Source organism: Parambassis ranga, chromosome 16 (genome assembly GCF_900634625.1).
Source record: "Parambassis ranga chromosome 16, fParRan2.1, whole genome shotgun sequence".
In the NCBI taxonomy this organism is placed as follows: domain Eukaryota; kingdom Metazoa; phylum Chordata; class Actinopteri; family Ambassidae; genus Parambassis; species Parambassis ranga.
In genome coordinates this window covers 1,733,560-1,758,833 of record NC_041036.1, presented here as the reverse complement: position 1 = coordinate 1,758,833, position 25,274 = coordinate 1,733,560, and the positions used below count along the sequence as shown (strand labels likewise).

General features: G+C 44.4%; 1 protein-coding gene across 4 annotated transcripts in view; it reads left to right on the top strand.

Annotated features, from left to right (window-relative positions):
• grik2 (glutamate receptor, ionotropic, kainate 2) overlaps positions 1–25,274 on the top strand; it is a 184,802-nt gene that overhangs the window by 47,410 nt on the left and 112,118 nt on the right. For 3 of the 4 annotated variants that reach the window (XM_028424659.1, XM_028424660.1, XM_028424661.1), the window contains exons 2-4: positions 9,882–10,049; positions 11,896–12,153; positions 24,328–24,509. In XM_028424659.1, the coding sequence (XP_028280460.1) occupies positions 9,882–10,049; positions 11,896–12,153; positions 24,328–24,509 (608 nt within the window). Of the gene's footprint in view, positions 1–9,881; positions 10,050–11,895; positions 12,154–21,603; positions 21,734–24,327; positions 24,510–25,274 lie in introns of those variants that run through there. The other variant, XM_028424662.1, reaches the window with a different exon arrangement.

Sequence of the window (25,274 nt, the reverse complement as noted above, 5' to 3'; positions counted from 1 at the left end):
GTTTTCTATAGCCCCGTTGCCTAGGCAACAGGAGTTTTTTTTGATAAACACAGGCGATCCTTTACAGCGCGACCTTCAAAGGCCTTTGGTCGCTTGAAGGATGCATCCTCTGAACTGAGACACGGCTACTGTATCACTGGCTGTTAATAAAGTTATTGTACACTCCCACAATGCAGAGGGGGAGCGACCAGGAGGCGCTCACACCAGCCTCCCCCCCCCACACACACACACACACACACAGCGGGCTAAGTCTGCGTGTGCTGAGGTGGCCGTTCAGCGGTTCTGAAGGGACGGCTTCCCCCCGTGAGTCTGTAAGAAGATACAGTTAGCTAATAGCAGAGGGAGTAAATCTTATTATTTCTCTCCCTTCTATCGCTCCTTCTGTGGATCTATTTGCTTAACAATGATAACAATCCCTGCAGCTTAACTCGCCCTCGCTGGACCCAATACCCAGAACAGCATGTTTTCTCCCTCTCTTTTTAATGAATAGCTTTGGTTTTGAACTTAGCTGAGGCGTATTGATTTTCCCTGCTCAGACAAGTGTGTGATATAATCTCGAGTAAAGGGGAAAAATGTGGGAGATGAGGGGAGGGAGGGGAGGGGAGGGAGGAGCACGCTCACCCCCCCAAGGCGATTTTCTCCCAGTGCACCAGCTCGGTGCCCCCTGACCCCTCCATTGTGATGTAATCCCAGTCCGTTTAAAGGATCAGCCGGGGCTCTGATGCGATATGAAGCACTCTCAGCGGACCCATTGATTCGGGAAACATCAGCCGACGCTGGCACATGTACACAAACACAAGCTGCCTCCACTGTCAGGTGGTCAGATTAATTAAGGTATACACGTCCTGATGGCTCCGATGCAAAGCTGTCTATAAAGTCTCCCGGCCGTAATGGGATCGATGGCGGATCTTTACTGCTCTGAATGGAGGTTCCTCAGGTCACAGGACTCCTGGCTCTTACATGTCCATTCTTTCCTCCTCCCCCTCTCTTCTGCTGCTTTAACTCTACTCTATTTTTCCACCTGAATCAGGCTGTGTTTTTCTACTTCATGCCAAGGTGGTGCAGAAGCTGCTTTCATTTAATAAACAGACTTGTATTACTAACAACAAAACACAACATGGGCTAATTCTGCTGCATTAAAAGTTATACAAACACCATCTGAGCAACGGACTGAGCCACCAAAGCATCTGGGACTCTCTGTTGCCAGTTATCATCATGAAAGAACACCTCCATGCCTAAAGCCATTTCCACATCTACCTGAAACACATTGCTGCATCTAAACACTTAATCATTCTCCGCTGCAAATGTGTTACACTTGCATGCCATGCGATGACATCACTAACGAGTCATCGAATACTAAATTAGTTGTCGATGCATTTTGCCCTCGAATACTACTCGGCCTATTATGATCCCATTGACTGTACCTGCTCTGCCCCATTGTACACAAGTGAAGCCAGAATATCTCGCTTATGGGTGCGGCCATGTTGGAAAAAGATGCCATCTTAAAGCCAGGGTCTGCACAGCTGCACCATCACTGCAAAAAAACTAAATGTATTCAAGGGGCACTTTTACAGTTTGTGTCTCAATCACAGACATGGAGAGAAGGCAGGGTTTACAACCTATACTGCAGCCAGCCACCAGGGGGCAATACTGGACATTTTGGCCTCACTTCACGTCATCCATCTTTTTATACAGTCTATGGTGGATCCACAAACACATTATCAAGGTGCTAAGTAAAAAACTATCTCCTCTCAGCTTTAGTGCAAATATTTAGCGTACCAGTCACATGTGTGAGTTTTTAAACAGGGGCTTTAACTCTCCTCTCTGTTTGCAAAGTAACCCAGTCAGCTCTTCACTTTTATACCCGCCCCCCCCCCCCCACACACACACACACAGACATAAAGACTGAGTTAGAATGTTATACAGGATGATGTCATTACACACGTATCACCGTTCATGCATGTGGATTCATCGTATAAACGTGTGTGTGACTTCCACCTCCCCTTGGCGCAGGCTGTCATGGGTCACACGTTTGTGGATGAGTTTTTTTTTCTGTGTTGGCTGACCGAGCCTCACACAGCAGATCCTTGTAGCGGGTTTGGATTGGAGAGCGCAGTGCTTCTTTGTGCCGTCCAAGAATCCGCTCCCCCCCCCCCCATTGTGGTTTGCTCATTGACATTTTCCAGATGTGAGCAGTTCACAAAGGCTGTGACTGAGGAGAGAGGCTGACATTTTGTGTCTCTGCAAGTGCTTGACAATGGCTGAGAAGCAGTGACATTTGTGAAAGTGCCGAGCAGAGCACTCCTTAGATTTTCTATTATAAGAAAAAGGGGGAAATTACACATTACACACTTATATATCTGTTGCAGTAATCTGCACTCATAGGATGTCAGAAGGAAACGGAGGAGAAAGAAAGAGGGAGAGAAAAAAAACTAAGTACAGGAAGAAGAAAGCACGCTGAATAAAGGACAGACGATAGAATAAACAACCTAGTTGCAAATCTCAAGTGGTTTACTGTGTGAAAGCATCTTCAGTCTTTTGCTTCTAAACTTCTCTCTACTGCAGCAGACAGCTCCCTGAAGTATAGAAAGCCTGCTGCTGTTGATCTTGTATGAAAAAGGTACAAACTGTTCAGCACAAACAGACCATTGAATAATAATGACACCGCTCTGGGAAACAAACTCACAAGTGCCTGTACAAGATTTGCACAGGCTCACGAAGACGCGATACACGCCGAGCGGGGATAACTCAGCATCATTACATTATTAAATACCACAATTAAAGCTTGAAAGCACGTTTACAGAGGCGATGCAATACATTTGTCTTGCATCATTTTTTTAGGAATGGCATCTTATTGTTCTCCTTAGTTCCACTCGGATTACCCTGCTGCGCTCAGCAACCTGCACTACACCCTGTCTGAACAAAAGCCTGCAGGTTGATTATGAAGCAAGTAAGTAATCACTATCAAAGAATACTGTCAGAGCGTTTTCACTGTTCCATTAACATTTAACCCAAATATCATGATTTTAATTGGGCATTACATTGTGAAGCAGCTAAAGTGCTGCCAGGCTTCAAGCTGTGTACTTGTGACCAAACCGCAGGTGCTTTGTTCTAATCAGCATCCTGTGAAGAGCTACTAGCAGAATTGATTGCTGAGAGAAGTGACTGTTTACCATATACATATATATATGTATGTATATATTTTGAACCCAAAATGTTTGCTGCTATCATGGAACCAGAGTAGCAGTAGAGGTCAAAAGGTGAAGCTGCACTGTCACTGGTCTGACCAAACATGATCCCATTTCTACATCACTCCGTGTTCTTTCTGGCTCCTTCAAAACTAATTAAATAATAAGGCCCCGTTTACACTGGAGACAGTCACTCCAGCTCGAATCCAGATCGCCTTTAAGCTGGACACGTTCAGACCTATTTTCAAATCACACATGCGTGTCCGCGCTCAATCCAGCTTAACCCGGCTTGTTTGTTGTCCTCCAAACCACTAGGTGGCGCCTCTATACAGAGTCCATTCAGGCCGCGGTAGGACCACGTGCACACATGCAGCGTTTATTCCTTTGTAGCCCCGTGGAAAATAAACTCGGGGCAAAGCTGTTGTAGTCCGATGGCTGTTTACATACGGTCTTTGTACGCGACCCGGACACTGTCCCCGTGAACCTATCACGTCGCTTGCGTTCAGACCTGAGCCAGATGTAAGCCAATTTAGTTTTTAGCTGGGTCGTTGTTGAGCAGGTTTATGATTTCTCACTTGGTCCATTTCAGAAACAGGCACTTCACACATGACAGTGTCCAACCAATCAGATGCACCCAGGAGGAAAGTGTGTGTGCTGCTACAGGACAGTGTGCAATGTGATGATATGCTTTTGGATCCTCTGAGGCTTCTTCTGGTCTGATTGGTTGAAGATATCCGGTGATGGACGGTAATTAAAAGATGATGAAGTGGCCACGCCCCCTGATTAGAGGTGTGTGCAGCACCGCTCATCAGCATGAGAGATGAAGAAACTAACCCAAACCTGTTCTGTCCTCCAAACGTGTTGATGTGTGAGGATGTGCTGCAGTGCAGAGTGCAGGATGAGATTCTGCCTCCACAGTTAAGAACTTAATATTCCTTGAGCAGCTGACCTGACCGTGCAGGTACCCGAACTGAAAAAAGCTCCCATACAGCAAAGAGCCTCAGGATAAGGCAAAAACCTTCAAGTTTATAGTGATGCACTTCATCCAACTAATTTGTAGTTAATGAAATGACTACAAAATGCCCTGCAGTAAACACCGGATAGCTGTTCGGTCACAAATCACGTGTGGTCATAAATGTCTTCAGCTTAGCGCGTGCATTTAACTTTCAAGTAGAGACAGAGGACATTAAAACGTGTCTTTGTGCAGAATAACACACGACATAGATCATAAAAAAGGAACATTAGATTAAATTACATTTAGTTGTTGTTTAAGCATTGCATGTTAGTACGTAGTTGATAGAGGCATGCCATCTTTACAATATAATTCAGCATTATTTGCAGTATTTGAGAACACCACCCTCTCCACCGCGCAGCCTTCTTATGACTATTTTCATTCATAATCTCTGATTCAGAGCTTTTCATTGCCAGACGTCTTATTTAGTCCCATGCACACCACTGCTCCTTTCTATTCCTCATCATTATTACCTTTGCTTTTTTTTATCGCCTCCATCTGGCCTTCTTCTGGCCTCTGAGCATCCCTCCACCCTCCACCCACCGCCCACCGCCTCCACCCTGTCTACTGCAGCAAAGCCTCAGCTGTGATAAAGATGGAACATGCTCTCGAAGCTCGTCATGCTACGCTTCCCGTTCTGCAGCGCTGATATTCTGACACTGATCGCCATCAAACTGTCAACAACATTCAGGGACTGAGGTGCTGTGGGGAAGCTAGCACAGCTTTCCTCATAAATAATTTTCACTCAACAGAAACGATGAGCTGAAGCAGGATTTACTATTAATTCTATTTTTGAGTGGGAAAGGGGGAAAATGGAGATGGATGATGTCTGGTGTTTGCAGCCGCCTGCCGTGAAGAAAGGCCAAGCTAAAGCCGCGCGGTGCCCTGAGATAAGTCACATGATATAGGGCCTTTATTTACCAGGATTAGGTCGACATGAACTCACTGGAAGAGTTCCGATGGGTTCAGAAGTCATCGATACATTAAACCCTGTCAAACGCAGCGAGCCGTTGGCGCAAACATCAGGTGTTCGTCTGTGCGCCGCTGTCACTGTGAATTCAGCGGGAGATTTGTTTGCAATTTACTGTGACATCCTCAGTATTGATCGAGGTGCCAGCAGTGACTCAGTTTGGGGAAGTGTAGCATTCATGCTGGAACTTTCATAGGCAGATTTGTTAAGCCGTGGAAGTCCACCATTGCTCTTATGATAAAAATCAATTTGAATCAGGAACTCCATGATATTTATATCCACACTGGGCGTAAATCTGTCTATGAACTATGCTGAGTCTGACAGTCTCAACATGGCCTGTGCACACTCACAGAGGAGGAGGAGTAGTGCAACAGGCACACGGAGCTGGAGCTGCTCTACATCCAGCTGACTTGTTGACTCAACAAAACGCAGCTTCTGTGATGTAATATTTAAAATAGCACAAAAACTATGGACTCAAACTTCTAAGAACCAAAGCTAGCTGTGATGCTGGTTAATGTGGCCTGTGTCTGACATCCAGCACGTGTGGCGTGTGAACACATAAGAGTAGGTAACTCTCTTTACTGCCATGTGGCACTTCTCTCTCTCATGGCTTTGTGCTTACAGGACATATGTCCATACAGGCAAGATAGGGACTCGGCTGTCTACGCTGTCCTTGAACCTCCAGGGGCTCAGTCCACCTGTCCATTTCCTGGAGAGCAGGCCAGAACTCTGCAGTGCTTTTGTACGTTAGAAAGGCACCACCAGCTGGTCTCGCTGGAATTTTCTCTAATGATGTAAAATAGCAGTTTTTAAAGTTGATGTAAATCCCTGAATGTTATCATCAAGCCCCCGTTTGGATTAAAGTAAATCACACACAGGCAGCGCGCTGGAATCATATACAGTCTGAAATGAATATTATTTACAGTATGATTGCTATCATCAGTGAGTAGGACCCACTTGTGAATGTGAGAATGTGAGTCACACCACGTGGCGACCACTTCCTCTCACTGTCCTCCCCCCACAGGTCGGACTTTTCCAGCCAATGGCGGGGGCTCTTGATTGATATAATGCTGATGGATTTTGCTCTTGACTGATCACTGCTCTCTCTCAGCTGTGCTGCCTTTAAAGGACACACACACACACACACACACACACACACACACACTGTGAGGCTCAGATTTATGGTGCAGGTGGAGACACAGAAAAAAAAGGTTTATGAAGTCACGTTGTTTGAGACAGATGATACACATCACGGTCAAATGTGAGGCGGCCTGGTTGTTGTTCAAAAAGGTGGCAAGCTGTCCACATACTTTTGTCAATAAAGTGTATATAAAGATGAAGGTGAAAGCAGCACAATAGAGAGACTACTTTTTTTAGTTACCATGGCAACCAAGAATCACCAACCAGCCATGATGGTTTTATTTTTCTAAAATGATCCTTAAAACTTACAAAGGGGGCGAGTGAAAGGGAGCTGGAAACAGCCAGACAGAAGTGCTAAAGTTGTAGCAGCTCCTGACAAGTGTTGAACTCAGTCCTGTGTTTTGGGGCCTCCGTCACTTCAGGACATCACAACAGGAATTTTAAAGGAGCGTTTGGTCGACCTCTTGCTTACAGTGTGGCCTTGGCATCGTCATGGCTGTGATAAAGGGCTGCTAGCTGTTAGCTAAGTCCTTCAGAGGGAGAAATAAGGTCAAAGCATCTGCAGCTGTGACTCCTGACACAGAGCTTTGCTTCTTCTCTGCTCTCTGGTGGTGGAATTGTCTCCAGTCCACACCCACAGACAGTCTGACCGGTAAGATTCATCAAACACCTTGTATGATAAAGCACTAAACATGTCGCACCACAGGACCGTCCACTGAGGCTCAGCACTGCTTTGGTATCGGCAGAACAGCCAATAATGAGCTCCTCTGCTGAAAATTAATAAACTTTCTATTCCAGAAAAAAAGAACACTGATGAAAGGATTATAATTTTTACAAAGGACATTCGGAATAGAATAATTTTGGATTTGAAGACTAATCCCAGTTCTAAACCCAGACTAACTCTCATTAAGATGAGAACAAGTAAAAACGTCCTGACTGGAGGATTTTCTGTGTCTTTGTCTTTCTCTGTGTCAGCAGAGAGGCGAGCGCCTTCCTCACTAACCGTCATGTGAATCTGTGTTCAGACTCAGATCCACCTTTCTGTCGGGACTCGTCTCGACGTCCACAGCATCCCTTTCAGCGGGACTGAACAGGTTTTTAGCAGGAAGTGTTTGTCGCGTATGAATGCAGCCATTCCAAATGCTCAGCTTTCCAATTATAGAACATCCCGCTTAACTGATGCTTATTAATTCCTTCAAACTCATTATGGCATGCAAAACAGGACTCTCCCATGAGATGAATACTAATGAAAAAAGAAACTTCTTGATGGTTCAGCTGCTGTCAGACGTCTTTTTTTATTGAGATGGCTACTTTACCCTCCAACACATAGAGATAAATCCCTTTGAATGAGGGAGGATTGATCAGCCAGCCTGTCCTGGGGTAATGGGCGGGGCGGTGTGCATGGATTAGTTCTGGACTGGCACAGGATCCTGCAGTAGGCTGTTTGTAGTTGGAGTAAATAAAGCATGGAGTCCGGGGTTACCTCTGACTGACACTGAGCCAGCAGGGCCAGGCCATGGGGCTAACCCAAACAAAGCACTTCAATCTTCTTCCCCCCCTGCTGCTTCCCAGGGGCTTGATTGATTGATTCACTGGCCAATCAGAGTACATTGATCACAGAGTCCCCACCCCGTCTATCTCTCCACCAGCAGCTCTCCAGGCCTCCTCTGAGTCCATTCATCTGCTGCCTGTCAGGAGTATTCACTGAAAGCCTGTAGCTCTGAGGGCTTTTAAATACACCGAGAAGGGTATTTACAGAATATCCTCTGAACCAGGGTCCTGGTGGCTATCATGAGGCTAAAGGGATAATTCCATCACACATGAATGGCGATCAATTAATCAAGATTCAGGGCCTGATGGCCACATCAACACAAACAGCTATGTGGCTGATGTGAAGGAGGGGCATGGTAGCCAGTCTCCAGACTCACCCAGGAGGCTGGGATTCATGCCCCCTGTGGGACCGTTGACCTCGTTGACCGGGGTGGATGGTTGACAGACACAGCAACAGACTTTCACCCTCAACCTGGACTACAAGTCTTAAAATGCATGCCTTCAAAACACTAAAAACATTCTACAAGGAAAACTTTTCCTTTCTTTCTGTCACCACTTCTCTCTGGGAAGAATGCGAGCGAATGCTCTGAAGAGCCGCGTGACTCACTGGTGTTATCGTGCTGCCAAGACCCACAAGAACATTTAGAGAAAAGTTCACAGCCAGGAACGGTGGGAAAGAGCAGTGATGGCAGAGTTCTCAGAGGCAGACCGGAGAGAAAATTGTTGCCTGTCATGAGGCTCATTCAACAAATGCAAGCCGCTAACAACCACTGCAAAATGTTCACATGCTGTAAAAATGCGATTATAGTTTCCTCTGTATATGACCTTAATCAGGCTGAGATGATCTTATTCTGACTATACTCTTATTTGGGTTAATATAACAACAACAACAACAATAATAATAATAATTACTATTATTATTATTTATATTATTATTCTTATTATTATTACTGTGCTGGTGGTTGAGGTGCCCCTCTTTATCTGCCTCACCTCCTTTGCTGTCTGCTGTTCACCCTCACTGTACTATCCTGTGGGCCAGCGGGAGGTGACACTGATGACCTTGCCAGCATGTGTGTGTGTTTGGCTGTGACAGCGGTGAGCTGAAAGGTGAAGCTAGAGCAAAGTGTAATGTAATTACCACACAAATGGCCTTTTAATGCAACACATTTCTGGTTATTCAGGCTTATTTCTTTCTTTATATTTCCCCAAGGCCCGGTAGAAAATCCTCTGCAAGTTCCTTATCATTATTATTATTGTTTGTTTGTGCTGTATAAAATTTACAGCACCATGAGCAAATTGGACCTATACTGTCTGTGCCCTTAACAGTTTCATCTGATTTTAATACCAGCAGAAGTATTGATCCGAGTGAGAGATCTTTCCCCTGACCAGTAAACATCACTTAATCCACAAGATGCAGCAGCACTCAGAAAATGTGTAAAGAGCACTCATGAATGTCAATCAATGAATCAATAAGAGAGTGCTGCATCTTCCCGGGGGAGCATCTTTGATGTTCAGTGAAGTGAAGAGGGAAAGTATGTAGAATATAGATACACCAGATTGATTTGTTTTTACATATATTGATAATGTTCTGCGTTCACTCATTCTTTGTTAATATTACTAATACATGGCACCTTCGTAATGTTTTTGCCATTCATTGCTCACTTCCTGTTTTATTTTGGTAATATTTAACTGTTTCCTGTTGTTTTGGTTGCCCTCTCACCACACAGCTGCTGCTGATTGCCCCAGCAGCCTGTGTGGGTGTGCAGTGTCTTTTTTAAGCTTTGTTGTCAGGTTGTTGTTGCTACCACACAAGCTTTTGGGCATTTCCCCTCGTCTTGTGAGTTTGTCTCCTCTCCTGGTGTGTTCTCTTGTGTTTTCTTAGTGCTTTAGCCAGGTAACTTGAGTCATCCTCCACTATCATGGTGTGTGTGTGTGTGGGTCTTTGGCCTCTAATTTCGAATCTTCCAGCTTTGATGTGTATTTGAATGTAGCTCATCATGTGTCCCTTTCTCTTTGACAGGGGGGATCTTTGAGTCCGTTGAGAGCGGCCCATCTGGTGCTGAGGAACTAGCCTTTAAATTTGCTTTAAATACAATCAACAGGAACAGAACTCTACTGCCAAACACCACGCTCACCTACGACATCCAAAGGATAAACATCTATGACAGCTTCGAAGCCTCTAGAAAAGGTATTTCTGTGTTTTCTTTTTCTTTATTTTTGATTGGATGATGTGCCTCTCCACAGCTGTGTATAAATACACACTGTGTAAGTGAATGTGTGTGCGCGCCTACACATATGCTATATTCTGTGCCTCAGCTGTTTTGCATTGTAAATGTAGTACCCGCCTGAGCTTGCGAGCTGCAGTGGCTTAGATTATGACAATTATAATCAGGCGAGGGAAACGGCTGAGCACTTCAAATGCAAACAGAGAGAATTGATTGGTTCCAGGTAATGACTCAGCCGCAGTAATTCAAAGACCTGTTTGGCCCCCCGAGACAGCCAATAAAGTGCTATAATCTATCAGGTTTGTGTGTGCATCAGGCTGACATTTCAAGTCTCTTATCAATTACGGGCCATTATATCCTGTCTCAGTGATTTACCCTACTCCCCTTATATCAAATAAGGTAATTAGACCGCACAGCCAGGCTGATACAAAGATGTACAGTTGTTTGTATGTTATCTGAAAGTAATTTCAAGAAAGCAAATTGGCCTCCAGCGCACCTTTAGATTCATATTAGGAGGAATAACATACAAGCCGTTATGTGCTTGATGTTGTTACTGCACACCTATTGTCATATTCCACATTCCACAAACAGCTGGTTGGTTGATTGCTGAGAACCGGTAGCTTCCAAACACTGTGTTCACCTGTGATAAAAAGCCTGGTGCATCTCTTTCTCTTTCTGTTATTCTTACAAAAAAGGACGTGTGGTGTTATAAAAAATGCTTTTTTTAACTCTCAAAATAAGCCTCTCCTCCTCCATGGATGAAATCTCCTCTAAGATCCTCTGACTGGATTACCTGTGGCCCTTCTTCCGAATGTTCTAATGTAGAGTGATGTATGAGCAGGAGTCCGTGCCCGGTGCTTTGTTTACATTTTGGATTTATAGTCGGGTCTTGCAGAGCTGTGAAGCTTCAGCATTGGAGCTTGTGCCACGTTTTGTTGCCAGCCAGTGGTTTGAGTTTACTGATGATAAATCACACAGGCGATACCAGAGGAGTTATCAGTAGGGCTGCAACGATTATTCAAGGGCAAAATGCATCGACAACTGATTTAGTGTTCGATGACTCGTATGACTCGGCGCAGTGGGATGATCAGCATTTTGGGTGCAAGAGACCCTGGGTTCGAAACCTAGGCGACACTCTCACTCTTGGCGCCGGGCATGGAGGCGGTCACGGACTGAAGCAATGGCAAAGCAGCGGTCCAAAGCAGGCGCCCAGTAGTGAAGTAGCTAAACTATGACATTTACACGTGATCCGATCACTCAAAAAATAATCGCTATCCGAGTATCAATACTAGTATCATAACCCTTTTCCAGCATCCTCACCGGTGCATGCTGACACTACCTCTGTTTCTGTGAGCCTGTTGTCTTAGACGTGAGTCTCTTTTAGTAGTGTTTATATTAAAAAAAGGATCAGGCCGCACATTTTTCAGCTAATAATCAGCCACCAGAGGTGACTGTGATTATGTGATTATACTGTTTGATGAGTAGAAATGTATTGACAACAGTGCACCCTTTGTAAGGGAACGGTCTCCATTCTTAATTTCAGGTGAGTTAGTTTATTGTTGCCATGGTAACATTTAATGACCTCTTCTCCTGATGGCCACATCAAGTGCTAACAGGCCATTACACGCTCTAGATTAACTGTCTGTATTACCGACAAGAAAGAGTTCATGTCTTACCTGATCCCTGGTCAGCTTCACTTGTTTTTACTGCCGTCTGTGTGTGTGTGTGTGTGGTCACAGAGGACATCATGGACATACTGCATCTCAGTAGGAGTGAGCTAACAAGTCAAATGTTTCCCCCTCTCTCCAGCCTGTGACCAGCTCTCTCTCGGGGTGGCAGCCATCTTTGGTCCCTCCCACAGCTCCTCTGCCAATGCGGTGCAGTCCATTTGTAATGCACTGGGCGTGCCGCACATCCAGACCAAGTGGAAGCACCAGGTGTCTGACAACAGGGACGTCTTCTACGTCAGCCTCTACCCAGACTTCTCCTCCCTCAGCCGGGCCATCCTGGATCTGGTCCACTTCTTCAAATGGAAGACGGTCACGGTGGTCTACGATGACAGCACTGGTAAGACAAGAAACATGTTTGTGGTTTTTTTTTCATATTTTCTGAAGCTAAAATATAAATGACATGAAAACAGTCATCATACATACGATAAGTCGGAACCTGCGTGGCTGCAGAAGCCGTGCATCCTCTCTACTCATGGAGGAGGACCTTTCTATTATTGCAGTCCAGGTCACTGAGTGACAAATCAGCCAGCAGGCTGGGTACATGTACCATATGCCAGGGGTCAGGGTGTGTGTGTGCCAGCCTGGGACGGGCTGCCAGACCTCCCAGAGCTCCATCCAACAGACACACTGGGAGCACTTTGGCCTGGATCACAGTGCTGCAGAGTGCTTCCTCTGTGTTCAGCATACAAGCCAGCGGAAACTCTGCTTTGTGGAGTCAAATGCTGCTTTGATTGTGAACATGCAGCTGACCAAATAATCTGCATGAGCTGTCATGTGTTACAGTTAATGAACTCATTTGTTGTCTCTGCACAGTTTTATTTAGAACAACAGAAGCCTTGAGTCAATCACAGTTTGACCTTTTACACCGTTAATCCACTAACGAGAATACAGTCAGCAATTGTCACCATGGTAACCAAGGCACAAGCCATTACTACAGATTTTATTTATGGGTTTTAAAAAATGTGCATGCATGCACTAGTTTTGGTATAAAAAAAAGTGCACAGTGTGACTTCTTCTTCTTCAGTGGACTGGAAACAGGTCTTCTGCTGTTCCCAGTGGTGCACATGTAATTTAAAACAGAAGCCGTGGGACCTGTGCTATTAAAACACACGTGTGTGTGTGATTGATTATTTTCCATGTAGCTGCTTTAGTTTTAAGGTCTGGATATTGTTCATGCTGGCAGTTTTTTTTGTTCCTTGTAACATTGTCAGAGTAAAATCTAAGGCTGCAACAAATTTTGATAATCGAATACTCGCCGATTATTTTTGTGATTATATGAGGACTCGGACCACACGTGCATGTGATGGTTTTGGTTGACTATTTCAATAGTGGATGTTGTTGCAGCCCTAGTAAAAACCTTTTATTCTTATTATTTAGTTTGAAAGAAAATTCAAATACATAAGATTAAGATTAGCAAGAAAGTGTATCAGCGTAATTATTTGATTATCAAATTAAAAAAAAAAAAAAATTAAACAGCCAGTCTATAAAAATATTGATACCCAGATTCTGAGGGAGTTAAGAATCAGTGATGTCAAACATGGAACAGGCCAGTTGCAGCGACGGCTGATCTGACTGATCAATTGTGTCATTTGTTGTCAGTCACTCCTCCTGAACACCGTTGCTATGTATAATAGATTGTTGCCTGGGTGCTGTTCTGATAACCGAGGAGGGAGGATCATGTTCAATCATCATGTGGGCGTGGGGGTCCGGGGTTGGGGGCTGTCGGTCTTGCAGGCACCTTTTCAGGGAGGCATTGATCGTGGCTGATCCCTGCACCTCTGTTAATTAAGTTGTAACGTTGGAAATCGCTGGTTCACTATGGGTTAATAATGGCTCGATTTTCTGTCTTGCTGATTGGAAATGAGATCCTGGTCTGACCTGCGAACAGCTTTTACCTCCTCGGTGTCACCACGTACACAGGTGACCTGATAGTGAGGGCAGATAGAGGAACCTGCCCTGATTCCTCCAGCAGGATGGGGAAGGATCCATTTGTCCTCGTGTTGTGTTGCTATCTGTGTCTCCTGGCTAATGTCCCGGGTCAGTGCAGCTTCAGAATACTTCTATGGAATATATATATTCTCACAGCTTCACCCCCTTTGACCCACCCCACCCTCCATCTGCTGTTCCCAACCATGTCCCCTTTACACGGATGGGATATAAAGGGGCTAGGAAACAATCTCCCTCTCCGTGCTGTTTTTCCACCAAGCGGGGAGCAAACAAGCAAATCAATAACCATAATGGGACTCCTCTAACAGCTCAACTTTATAATAGCAAAACTGAGATGGCAGCAGCATGTGTTATGGCTCTCCCAACCAGCCATAACATCCACACAACTACCTGGAGCACCGCTGTCGCTGCTGCTGCAGCTACACGGTTTGATTAGGCCATAAGGGAGAGCAGGCTACTACACAATAAAACACAGGCTTGGGAAGGATTCCTTCTCTCTGCTGCTCACAGTATGGAGTCCATACCACCATTTATCTGTTACCAAACAACACGCTCTTTAGTGGAGGCAGCCGTGAACTGCTGCTGGGTTTCAGGTTAGAGGATGACTCGCGGAGCTGAGGCTGAAGGGAAGTCCACGGCAATAATGTACACACACATTTCAGCATGGCCCCATTGTGTTCACAGAAGAGCTGTAGTGCTAATTTATTCATTAGGTGATACCTTTAAACAGGAAATAACATATCAGCCTTAACACAGTTTTATTTACACATGTATAGTGCCAGCCATCACCAACAGCTTAGCATGAAGGTGGACAATCATCATTATTATATTAAGACTATCAAATAATGAGATTTAGGAGACAGACGGGAAGCTATAGAGGCAGGCAGGCTGCTGCAGTGAGGACTATTCCCTCACTTCACAGGGCACCTACTCAACCTGCTGAGCTATCTGAGCTCCCAAGACTTTAAATGTAGAAAAGAAGAGCTTTTTCTGCTATTGGGACCATCCTCTCTGTCCCTAAGACACATGGAAAGATGGCATTTTGTCCCAAGTGGAACTAAGGCTGCACTAAAATTTGAAGTCCTAATATAATTCAAATGAACAAGTTAAAAATTAAATCACTCACATTTGTCTTACTAAGAAACCCTTTCTGTACCAGCCTGTAGATGTTTATTTGTGCTGTAAAGCATTTTAACATGGAGGTCTATGTAGGTTGAGTCACTTTTGGAGGCAGCCCCTAGAGGCTGTTGGGGGGAACTACAGTTTTAACGCTTCCTCATGAGCTTCATTTGTGAGCCTCGGAGGCTGCCACAGGGAGAAAGCTGCATACTAAGCCTTATTGAATTATACACAGCTGCCTCACAGTTTCCCCTAAAAATAAATGCAGATTTTTGTTGCTAATTTTGTGCTAATAGAAAGATGAGTGGGTGGAGGCGCTCTCTAGGAATGTGGCGTTGTGGAAGTGTTCAGCGGACAGCATCCTTTGGCCCCTCTCCTAGCAGAGCAAAGATATCAGGCTCAGATCAGCCTTCTGTTTACAGCGTGGTTCCAGCAGCATCCTGAGGCCGTCCCCGAGGTGGTGCAGCAAAGAAAGGAGATGCTGCATTACCTTCACATCACATCTACACTAACTGTGACTCAGCTTACAGTCGCTTTTATCTTCCTGCAGTATTTTGCTGCCCTTGGCTTGTCAGCTCTGACACTTCATTTTAAACAGTAAAATCCAGTGATTAAACTTCCTGTTTTCCTGCGTTAATTGATCATTTACAGTCCTGCTTTTACTGGCTGGATGTGGTCTGCTGTGCTTGATGAAAGGTCAGCTTGACAACGTGTTCACTACAAGTAATATGGATGGCTGCATGCTGTAATTCCAAAGTGGTCATTTGAGGGAGCCATGTAGGCCCACATCTCTCTTGCTGAGAGGGCCCTGCTGCCGGCTGGTTAATAGTAAGAGCAATAGCAGTAAATAAATGCAGTCGTAGTTCCAAAACCTAGACAAAGCTTGAAGATGAAGTGTCTCTTTTTGAAGGTGTTGTCATAGAGACTCTGTGTTTTAACTCTAGTCAAGGTCTCCATGAATGTTTCAGGACTGAAACAGTTCATTAATGCCTTCTAACGGCTCTCAAGGATTTTCTCAAGACTGAGAAAATAACCTTGTGACCAGAATACTGGCCTAATATCATAATATCAACTCATCTTTGCTAAAATCCATCATTTCTCTACACATTTCTTTTGAAAAGCCTGCAAGAACCTCTAAGGGTGCGTGTCCATAGAGCATGTTATTCCTACAGCCGCCTATAGGAGATCGTGTTTCAGAGCATGCTGCCATTTTTGTGCAGCTGCTCCATACTGTGTGCAGGACAGCATCATAATCTGACAGCTGGTTGGTGGCTTTGAAAGATGCTCTGCTCTTTGTTGTTTTGATGACCTGATCCCATCAGGATAGCTCAGAAGTCTTCGTGTTTAATACTTTAGTTGTGTTGTCATTGCTGCTGTTGTCAGGTGACAAATTGCATGTGTGGGATTCATCACTGGTGACCAGGAAAATGTAAGGGGAAGCTCTCCTGAGTTGTGGGACAGGAGACAGGGTGGGCCCAGATGTTGCTGCTTGAACATTTTTCATGATATTGTTGCCATAGAAACAGCATCTTAGCATCTTGCTTCTGGGGTATCATCAGTGCTGTAGTCACATTAGATACGCAGTGCGGGCCATCAAGGGTTAACTTAGCCATGCCTCGTTTCTGCCATTATTTAACCATTAATTGGTGGAACAAAGGCTCTCCAAAACTGGAGGAAAACTCCCCAATTTCTGCTCTTCTGTGAGACGTTTATTGCTCCCAGGCTACAAAACCAATCTTCTTCCTCTGCCATTGTTGACAGTGTTGATATCGTAAGTCTCAGTGACATTAATGAGTGCAACAGCCTTCCAAAAGAACTTAAATGGATGAGCCACTGAGTGCCATTAAGTGCTGTCAGTGCACTTCTTATAGAAAACAGATGCTTCCAGTGTGAAGCCAGCTGCTGGTGGACACTGAGCCGTAATTAGACATCGGAAACATTATTTCAGTATAAATTAGGAGCACAGAGCATCCGAGCTTGGATTTGAAAATCAGTGATGAACCACAAGCTTTAGAAGTGACTATTATAATCTGTGCATGCAGCACATAAAGCCATGTGAGAGTACCTGCTCCCAGTAAAGAGAATGCAGGCCGCATATTGCTCCAGTGAGAGTCCTCTCAGAGTGTTTTGCAGCCAGTCCCAGGACCTCTCAGTAATCTGTTTCAATTTGATGTGTGTGTGTGTGTGTGTGTGAGTAAGTCTCACACCAGCAGTCCCAGTCCCATCATACGCTTCACTACCACTCAACAGTGTGTTTAAAGAAGGGCTCACTGACTCTTCACAGTCCACCATGCTAATCTCACATGTGCTGTGCTGGAATGCTAATGCGCTCTGCACTGTTTTCCACCACCTCATCACACAGTAGTGTCTGAGTGGATGGTGTTGTTGAGTGTTTTCATTTTGAAAGTGTAGAGGACTGCATATATTAAAAACTCCAATTCTCTCATATGAATGGAGGATTTCATATTTTTCTATACATTGACAGCTTGTCTGGCTCCAGTTTGCCTTTCAGCTTGCTGTAATGAAAACAGCACAGAGTGCTGACAAGGTGTGAGGACGACACACATGCTGAAAAGGATTAATGAATGTGGGCTTTCTCCAAGCAGCAGGGTCATGCAAAAGTGTCAAAAAACTGCAGTTCAACCCACAGCCTCTGGGGGCTGACTTTCAAAGTCACACTGGAGAAAGTCAATCCAGCTAGAGTAGGATTGAATCCAGATAGCCTTTAAACTGGATACGTTCAGACCTTTTTTCAAATCTGGCTACACGTGTCCACACTCAATCTATCTTAATCCAGCTTGTTTGTTGTCCTCTAAACCACTAGATGGCGCCTCTTAATATACAGAGTCCGTTCAGGCCGTGGTAGGACTGCGTGCGTGCATTTTTTTGTCCTGTGTCGCTCGTTCTTTTGTTTTTTTCAGTTCAAAAAGCAGTTTATTCCTTTGTAGCCCTGTGGAAAATAATCTAGGGGCAAAGCGGTCATAGTTCGACGGTTGTTTACATATGGCTTTTGTACGAGACCCGGACACTGTCCCTGTGAACCCGGAAGTATCCAAACTGGCTAGATCCACCTCCGAGAGGCCATAGTATGTGGGGGTGGGGGGATGGATGGGGGGCTTTAGCCCACACATTCATTTAAGACTCAGGCTCAAATACATAATGGTAAAATTACAAGTAATGGGGGGACTCATTCCTTTTTCTGAGTCCAGCACATTCTGTCAAACACGTTTCAGACCATTATAATTACGTTTGTGTCTGAGTGTTTGCTCTCCAATTAAAGACGGAGGCAGGACAGCTTGAGATGGCTGTAAAGACAGTGCTGTCACTCATCATACACCAGCTACAGGTGCTCTGTAATGACTGACAGATAAAGAGAAAATGGAAAACTTAAAAAAAGTAGCCATACTAGTACCAAACTGTGAGGAAAAGAAATGCGGTTTCAGGACATGTTCAATAATAATAACAAGTAATTGTATTTTATTTTGAGTTTGGAATATCATTCTGGCCTGCAGATGGAAACAAGGACCCTATATTCTCCTAAGCCATGAGCTTAGCCATGATGTTCAGGGTTGTTTATTTTGCTGAGTTTTTTCTGGTGGAGGCTTCAGTCTAAAAAAAAAAAGTGATTAAAAAAGACGAATATATAGACTAGAATCCAAATGTTTTTCCAGATCTTACCAATCTGGGGGAAACAGCAGCCCCACATGACACAGATGTTTACCTATTATCACACAGTAACTATAGAAAACCTACAGATTAACACAATTGTCGCCATGTGTCTGCTCATCGCAGGTGAGTCCACCATGGCTCCATAGTTGCACTGAGGAGTGTGAAGTTTTTTTTTGATGGACAGTATAGTTTTCAAACCAGCTGCCAAACTCTGGCTGTTATTTCTTCCCAGCTTTCTCGATAAGTGCATGCTGAAAAAACCCTGATTATGCACTGAGTAGTTTGTGAGAAGCCTACAAAGCACAGACACACTGATGTGATACATAAAGAGGACAAGAAGGGCTACAGTAGCAGTCTTCATGGGGCACCTCTGTGCATATACACTTAATTTGTGTTACATACAGTATCTTAAAGTATTCACGAGCACTCTGAAATAAGTGGCTTTGAACTGATTCTGTGGCAGAACATCTGATTTGCTCCGTGCTGCGTGGCCTGCAGTTGGTGGAGGGGGGTGGGAGCTAATTGGAGTAAAACAGAGAGTTGGACTCCTGAGCTTGGTGAGCAAAGATGCACTTACAACACAAAGACAATTCTTTCTGTTGTGGCTGGCCCACATAGGTTTATTTATAGTGAGGGAGCGCTGGTATGAACGTTCTGCCTCCACACTGCTGAACGACTGCTGGAACCTTTGACCGCGGGCCAGCTTTAATCTTTCTCCAACGTGTTCCACGCATTTAATTGAACATAAATAAGCCTGCCGATGTGGCGAGGGTCACATTAACCTTGACCCCCAAGAGTCTGTAGCTTACTGACTCATCAGCTATTACTCCCATCATGCAGCGCTGCACGTTGGGCATTTGTGGGAATCACTTCTGTCTACATGGGCACTGATGATTGAGCATCAGTGAAAGGAAGTCTTCTTCCTTGTCATCGGCGATGCGTTAGAAGGGGGAGTTGGAAAGGGAACGCTTGAGGGGCCGTTTCCTCATAAGGAGATTTATCACAGGCGGGCCGATCTGTTTTACGCTCAGGAGACTCCCAGACGGCCCCATAATAAACGCTTAGAGGGGATGAAATATTCATGCAGAGTTAAATATGGATCCTAGAGTAGTCGCCGCACATTAAACACCGTCAATACTGATCAGCGCTGACACCCCCTCTCTTCTCCCCACTCCCCCAGTAGATCCCCCGTCAGCTGTGCGAACAGATTTTTGGAAAGGTATGGAGGATTCAGCCATGCAGAATGAAAGGAGAGACATCCAGAGAGGTGCTCCAGCGTGTGTTTACGATGAGCCAGTGCAGCAGTCAGGAGTGTCAGGCCGCTTTTATCGATGTTAACTAACTAAGCGTAAAGCAGGGATTGCAGCTCCAGCGGCGGAAGCTGTTTTTCTCCTCAGACAGCTCGTGAAACATCAAGTGCTCTCATGAGATTAGACTCAAATATAACACACAAACATACACACTCTCACTGCACTGCTGTACATGTAAATGACTCCAATCACTGCAGGTCCCTCACATTACTTCATGACTCTGTGAGAATATAGTGGAAACCATTGGAGGGACTAAGTGGATCAGCATCTGCCACATACAGTAGATCAGACTCCAGAGACTTTATTCTAAAGGACAAACTGGAGGCAGGCCTTTCTGTTCCGAGGCTGCAGCTATTGTTTGATCATGCTGAAAGTTTCCTTTCAGTATCTGAGTCCTTTTATAGAAACAACAACTAGCTGCCATAAAACAATATCAAACTGCCTGCACAGCTACGTACAATAGGGTTGGGCGTTATCCAAATTTTGATACCGTCAAACACCCTCCACATTTTACCCTGGTATACGTAAATACCGTTTTTTTTTTTTGTAATTTTAAGCTGGCAGCATGCTGCTTTATTAAACTGGTATGAGCCCGTCCCGATGTGTTTTTGTAATTTTATCATGTTAAGAGCCTTGTGCAGCCTTTATGTTAGCCGAGTTTTTCTAATGGAAAGTTAAAGTTATAAATGTAGGCTCAGACGGCACCAAACTGTTGGCTTGTGCCTAAACAGTTCAGAAACTAAACACCATCTCAGCTCGGGCTCGTCCTCTGAAGCGCAGCAGTGTTCTTCTAAGGGACCAGGTCACAGGTGCGACTATAGCTCTCTCTCTCTCTCTCTCGGTGTCACGTCATGTTCATAAACTTTATCAAACATAAAATATATTATACTACTGAAGTAAAACTGAAGATTCAAACACACACAGCATCAAATAAAATATGTTTACCGTCACTACCTGCATGCCCCGCCGGTATACCTTAATACCAACCCTAAGGTACATTGACTTTTCTTTAAACATTTGTACACAATTGTTATGTAATAGAATATATAATAGTACATATAAAAGGCTGGTGGTTTTGGTCATTCAACGACCAACATCTAGACAATAGACTCTCAATCTGTCTGCACCACTGGAGCCTTCAAACATGGCTGCCTGCTGGACAGACGTAGAGCAGATATAACTGTGGAAGCTGATACAGGCTGTGGATGCTTCAGTTATAGTGTCATCACATATTGAAGCTGCTTCGATGACGCTGATGATATGTTAGCTAAGCTAAGACAGCTAGCCAGCGTTTATGTGATTAAAGATGAGAAGTCTCAAAGGGATCATCAGAGGAGCAGAGGACTGTTTGCTCCTATAAATGTTTCAGTTGTTTTTGGCATTACCTAGTGGCATGCGTGCATGTGTGCATGCGTGCACAGCTAGTCCCTCCATTGTGGTGAGCACCAGCTAACCTCTCCAGTCTGGCTTATTTACATTTTTAGGCAGCGGTGTTTCCTCGGCCAGCTGAGCTGTTGTGAGCCGCAGCTGAGGAGTCACTTTGTCATGTGACGGTTAAATGGAACACTGCCAGTGTCTCACAGGTCAGCACTCTGGGGATATCATCATCAGTGTGCGACAGAGTGTTTGATTTAATGAAAACCAGCGACTGGCTGCTGAAGCTCCAGCAGACTGCAGGCTGGTTTCCCACAGTGCAGTGCACTCATCTGGAAGCAGGAAGTAAACAAATAATGCCACAGGCCAAACAGCTGGGGACGGTGGGCTGTGGGCAGACACTCAGGAGACCGCTGTGCCAGTTTAGACCCATGTGTCTGTTTGCAGATGTGATAACCAGTGCTGGGCTAGGACTGAAAAAAGCATCTGCTTCAGTCGGTGTGTGAGAGTTTGATGGATTTACTTCTTTTTGTAATTCTTTAAACTCTTTTCTTTTTTAAACTCTTCTCAGATCCTAATACACAGAAGCTGTGTTGGAAGCATCTTTTTCCTTGTAAAATGTGTTTAACATTATAAATGCATGTGTGCTAAGATGGACCCTAATCATGCTGCTCTGTGAGAGATACATGTTGGTTCGAGTTTGGCGCTGTGTCGTGCCCAAGACAGCACCAGAACATCGCAGATCATTTTCAAAATAAAATGACGTGAGTGAACTCTTCCACATTTAACATCGCAACCGGCAGAGAAACACAGAAACGGGACAGGAACGCATCTGTGTGGGGACACAACAAAAACCGCACCGCCTACGTTACACAGCCAGCATACATCTGGGGTTAGAAGCCAGCACAGTATTGAGCGGCCAATGCATCAGCTTCACCAATCAAACTGCAATCTGTTCAGGGCTTACAGAACGTCTGCTGCTCTAAATAATACTGTAGTTAAAGAGTTTGCTCATGTAGCTGCGCATTCTCCTTCTTTATACAGTCGGCTTTATGATGAAGTTAACTAAAAAACTGTATTTATTTGTTTTTAAATACAAGGTTTACAAAGTGCTTTGGCAGGTGAGGAACAAACTGACCTAAGAAAAATGCTTAAAGCAGGATGGAACAACACGGACAAAATAATTATGGACGGAGAAAAGGACGGAGAATGTCAAAAAAGTTGCTGAGTTTACAGACGGAGGTGAAGCTGATAAATACCTGAGACTGTTGCAGAGTCGTTTGAGCTGAGAGGCAGGGTTTGAATCCAGATGTTTGTGCATCTGTATGTTTTTACCTCAGTGACAATAAAAAGTCCCCTTCATGAACTGTCGGAAGAAAAAATAATTATGATAGATTTTGGACATTTTGCCCAAAAACAATGAAGCTGAACGTGTAAAATGAAATTCCACACACACACACGCTCTCTCTCTCTCTGTTTCCTGCATCACTTTGAACAGTGCTGCTTTTATTGACCAGTTGTTCGATTGTTATGTGTGTCTTATGATACAGCAGTGAGGACACTGTAATCAATATTCACAGCACAGCAGAACCTGTGGTCATTCCCACTTTCAATAATACAGTATGTTTCAATCATAGTTTTTTATGCCTTGGGTAAAATGTGACCCAGTAGGCGTTGGTCTCTGTGAAGACGTTCTTTAAAAGTTTAAATAATAAGATGTTGGATTGTCAGGAGGGGCCTGATCATCATGCTGTGAGGATGTAAGGCCGACCGTTGGCTGTGAGCAGGACGGATGTGTCTGTGTTTCCAAGTTAAACACATTATTCATCCGAACATTCACCCGGGCTGCTCTCCAAATTTAGATTTACTTCCCACCTTTTGTTAGTGACAACAATCAGAACTCCTTCACAGAATGCAGTGCAGTTACAAGAAGCAAGCTGAGGCTAATCACCAACGGCAGTTTGGGTTCATATTTGAAGCTGTTTGGCCAAAATGGAACAAAAAACTACTGGTTAAGGCATTAAAAATTTCTGCCACTGAGGCGGCACGTCAGTGCAACTACATGAAACAAACAGTGGTGTAAAATGACAGTCAAAAGGCAGAGTATGAATGAGTGAGAGAACAAGTGAGTGAAGAAATTTTGGTGCCATTCCAGGTGATTCCAGTCTGGAAAGTTCCACATTCAGCTGATCCTCAGAAAGAGTCTCTCTTACTCCAAACCACCATCAGCTGTGTAAATCTAACCAAGTGCTCTTAATATCTAAAAGCTAGCAAAAGTAAAAATGTAGTCATCTCTGGAGTGGTTTTAAAAAACAGCCGAGACGTGAACAAACCATCTTGAACACTAAAAATGACAAACTAGAAAGAGGCTGAGGACTGCACATGGAAAAAGAAAGCTCTCATTAAAGGAGGAAAAAGCTGTGGACCTCCAAATTGATCCAAAATCATCTCAAGCGCTGCTGATATTCTTCTGCTGCAACACAGAGATGATTTATCAGTTAGTGTGGAGAGAGATACTCAATGAATATCACAGTGGAAGATTATCCGTCAAAATTAAGATGTTTATACCTCAGCCGGAGTCGCGTTCAATTTCCCCAGCAAGGCTGGCTTCACACACATCCTATACACAACAAAGAGCGGCCTATAGAGGGAGACGGGGATCGATCGTCAGCACAGAATCCGTGTCGGCGATGATGAATGATGAATGCCAGGTTATATGCAGTATTGATGTGCGCCTTTTGTTGTGTGTGTGCAGTTGGATGGTGGTCAGCATCCTGCCTGAACGACTGCTCAGACGCAGTGTGAAGCACGAAAACAGGGAAATGCTGAGAGGGAGGGAGGAGAAATGGACTTCATTAGACATGAAGTGGTGACAGAAATACATCCCCCGAGCTCTAATTAGAACCAACACTGTTACCTCGATTACTGTGGGAAATACATGTATTTGAATCTCCTTTCAGAGCATAGATCGCTCTCATGAGAGCTCGGCTACACCAGTCGCAAGTGGGCAAATGTTCCAAACAAACAGCTCTGACTCTCAAGGCAGAAGAAGAAACCATTAACACATATTTGTTTTCTTTTTTTTTCTACAGGTCTAATTCGGTTGCAGGAACTCATAAAGGCGCCATCTCGCTACAACATCCGTTTAAAGATCCGGCAGCTGCCTGCAGACACCAAGGACGCCAAGCCGCTTCTAAAGGAGATGAAACGAGGGAAGGAGTTTCACATCATATTCGACTGTGGCCACGAAATGGCTGCTGGGATCCTGAAGCAGGTGTGTGGACGCTTTTGTTCTTGTGTGTGTGTGTGTGTGTAAGCAGCAAGGTGTGAATGGAAAACAGCTTCTGTCTGTTGTTTTGCTGGCAAATGGAGGCAGCAGAGACACTCTGCTGTTTTTAAAAACTGCTCACTTGCATGTGTTTACTGTGCTGCATTCATGCACAGACCTGCCAAGTCAAAGAGCTGAGGGTTAAAATGACGCACATGTTTCACCCTGGATGGCGGCCATCTTGGCCGTGTAGCAGGAAGAAGAACCACCTCGCTGCACTCAGAATGCACCGATCCCACTCTTAGGCTCTCTGCATGCTGCTGTTCCATGGGTTAGCTGTAGATGCAAGTCTACCAGAGGCTAGATGCACAATGTAGCACTTACATCAAACATAGATTTAACCCTTTCAACCCCACAGCCCCAGATTTTTGGGGTCTTTTGCATGCACCCAACCATAAATCAACCATATAACACTGTACTAACCATGTAAAAAAATCATCATATTGCATATCAAATTAAACAGGAGAAACTCTACTACAAGCACATATAAGCCATATTTACACACATCAAACATAACTCCAACACCATGCAAATCAATTATCAATCATCAAAATAAAACTCTCATATCAAAGTCGACCCTCTTGCTACATGGTCATGGTTAACTCACACAAACACACAAGGTGTCATATGAAAGCTGAGACTTTCACAATTCACACTGTTACATTCGTTTTGCTATATTATGAAGATTCGGCAAATTAGCGGCCGAACAAT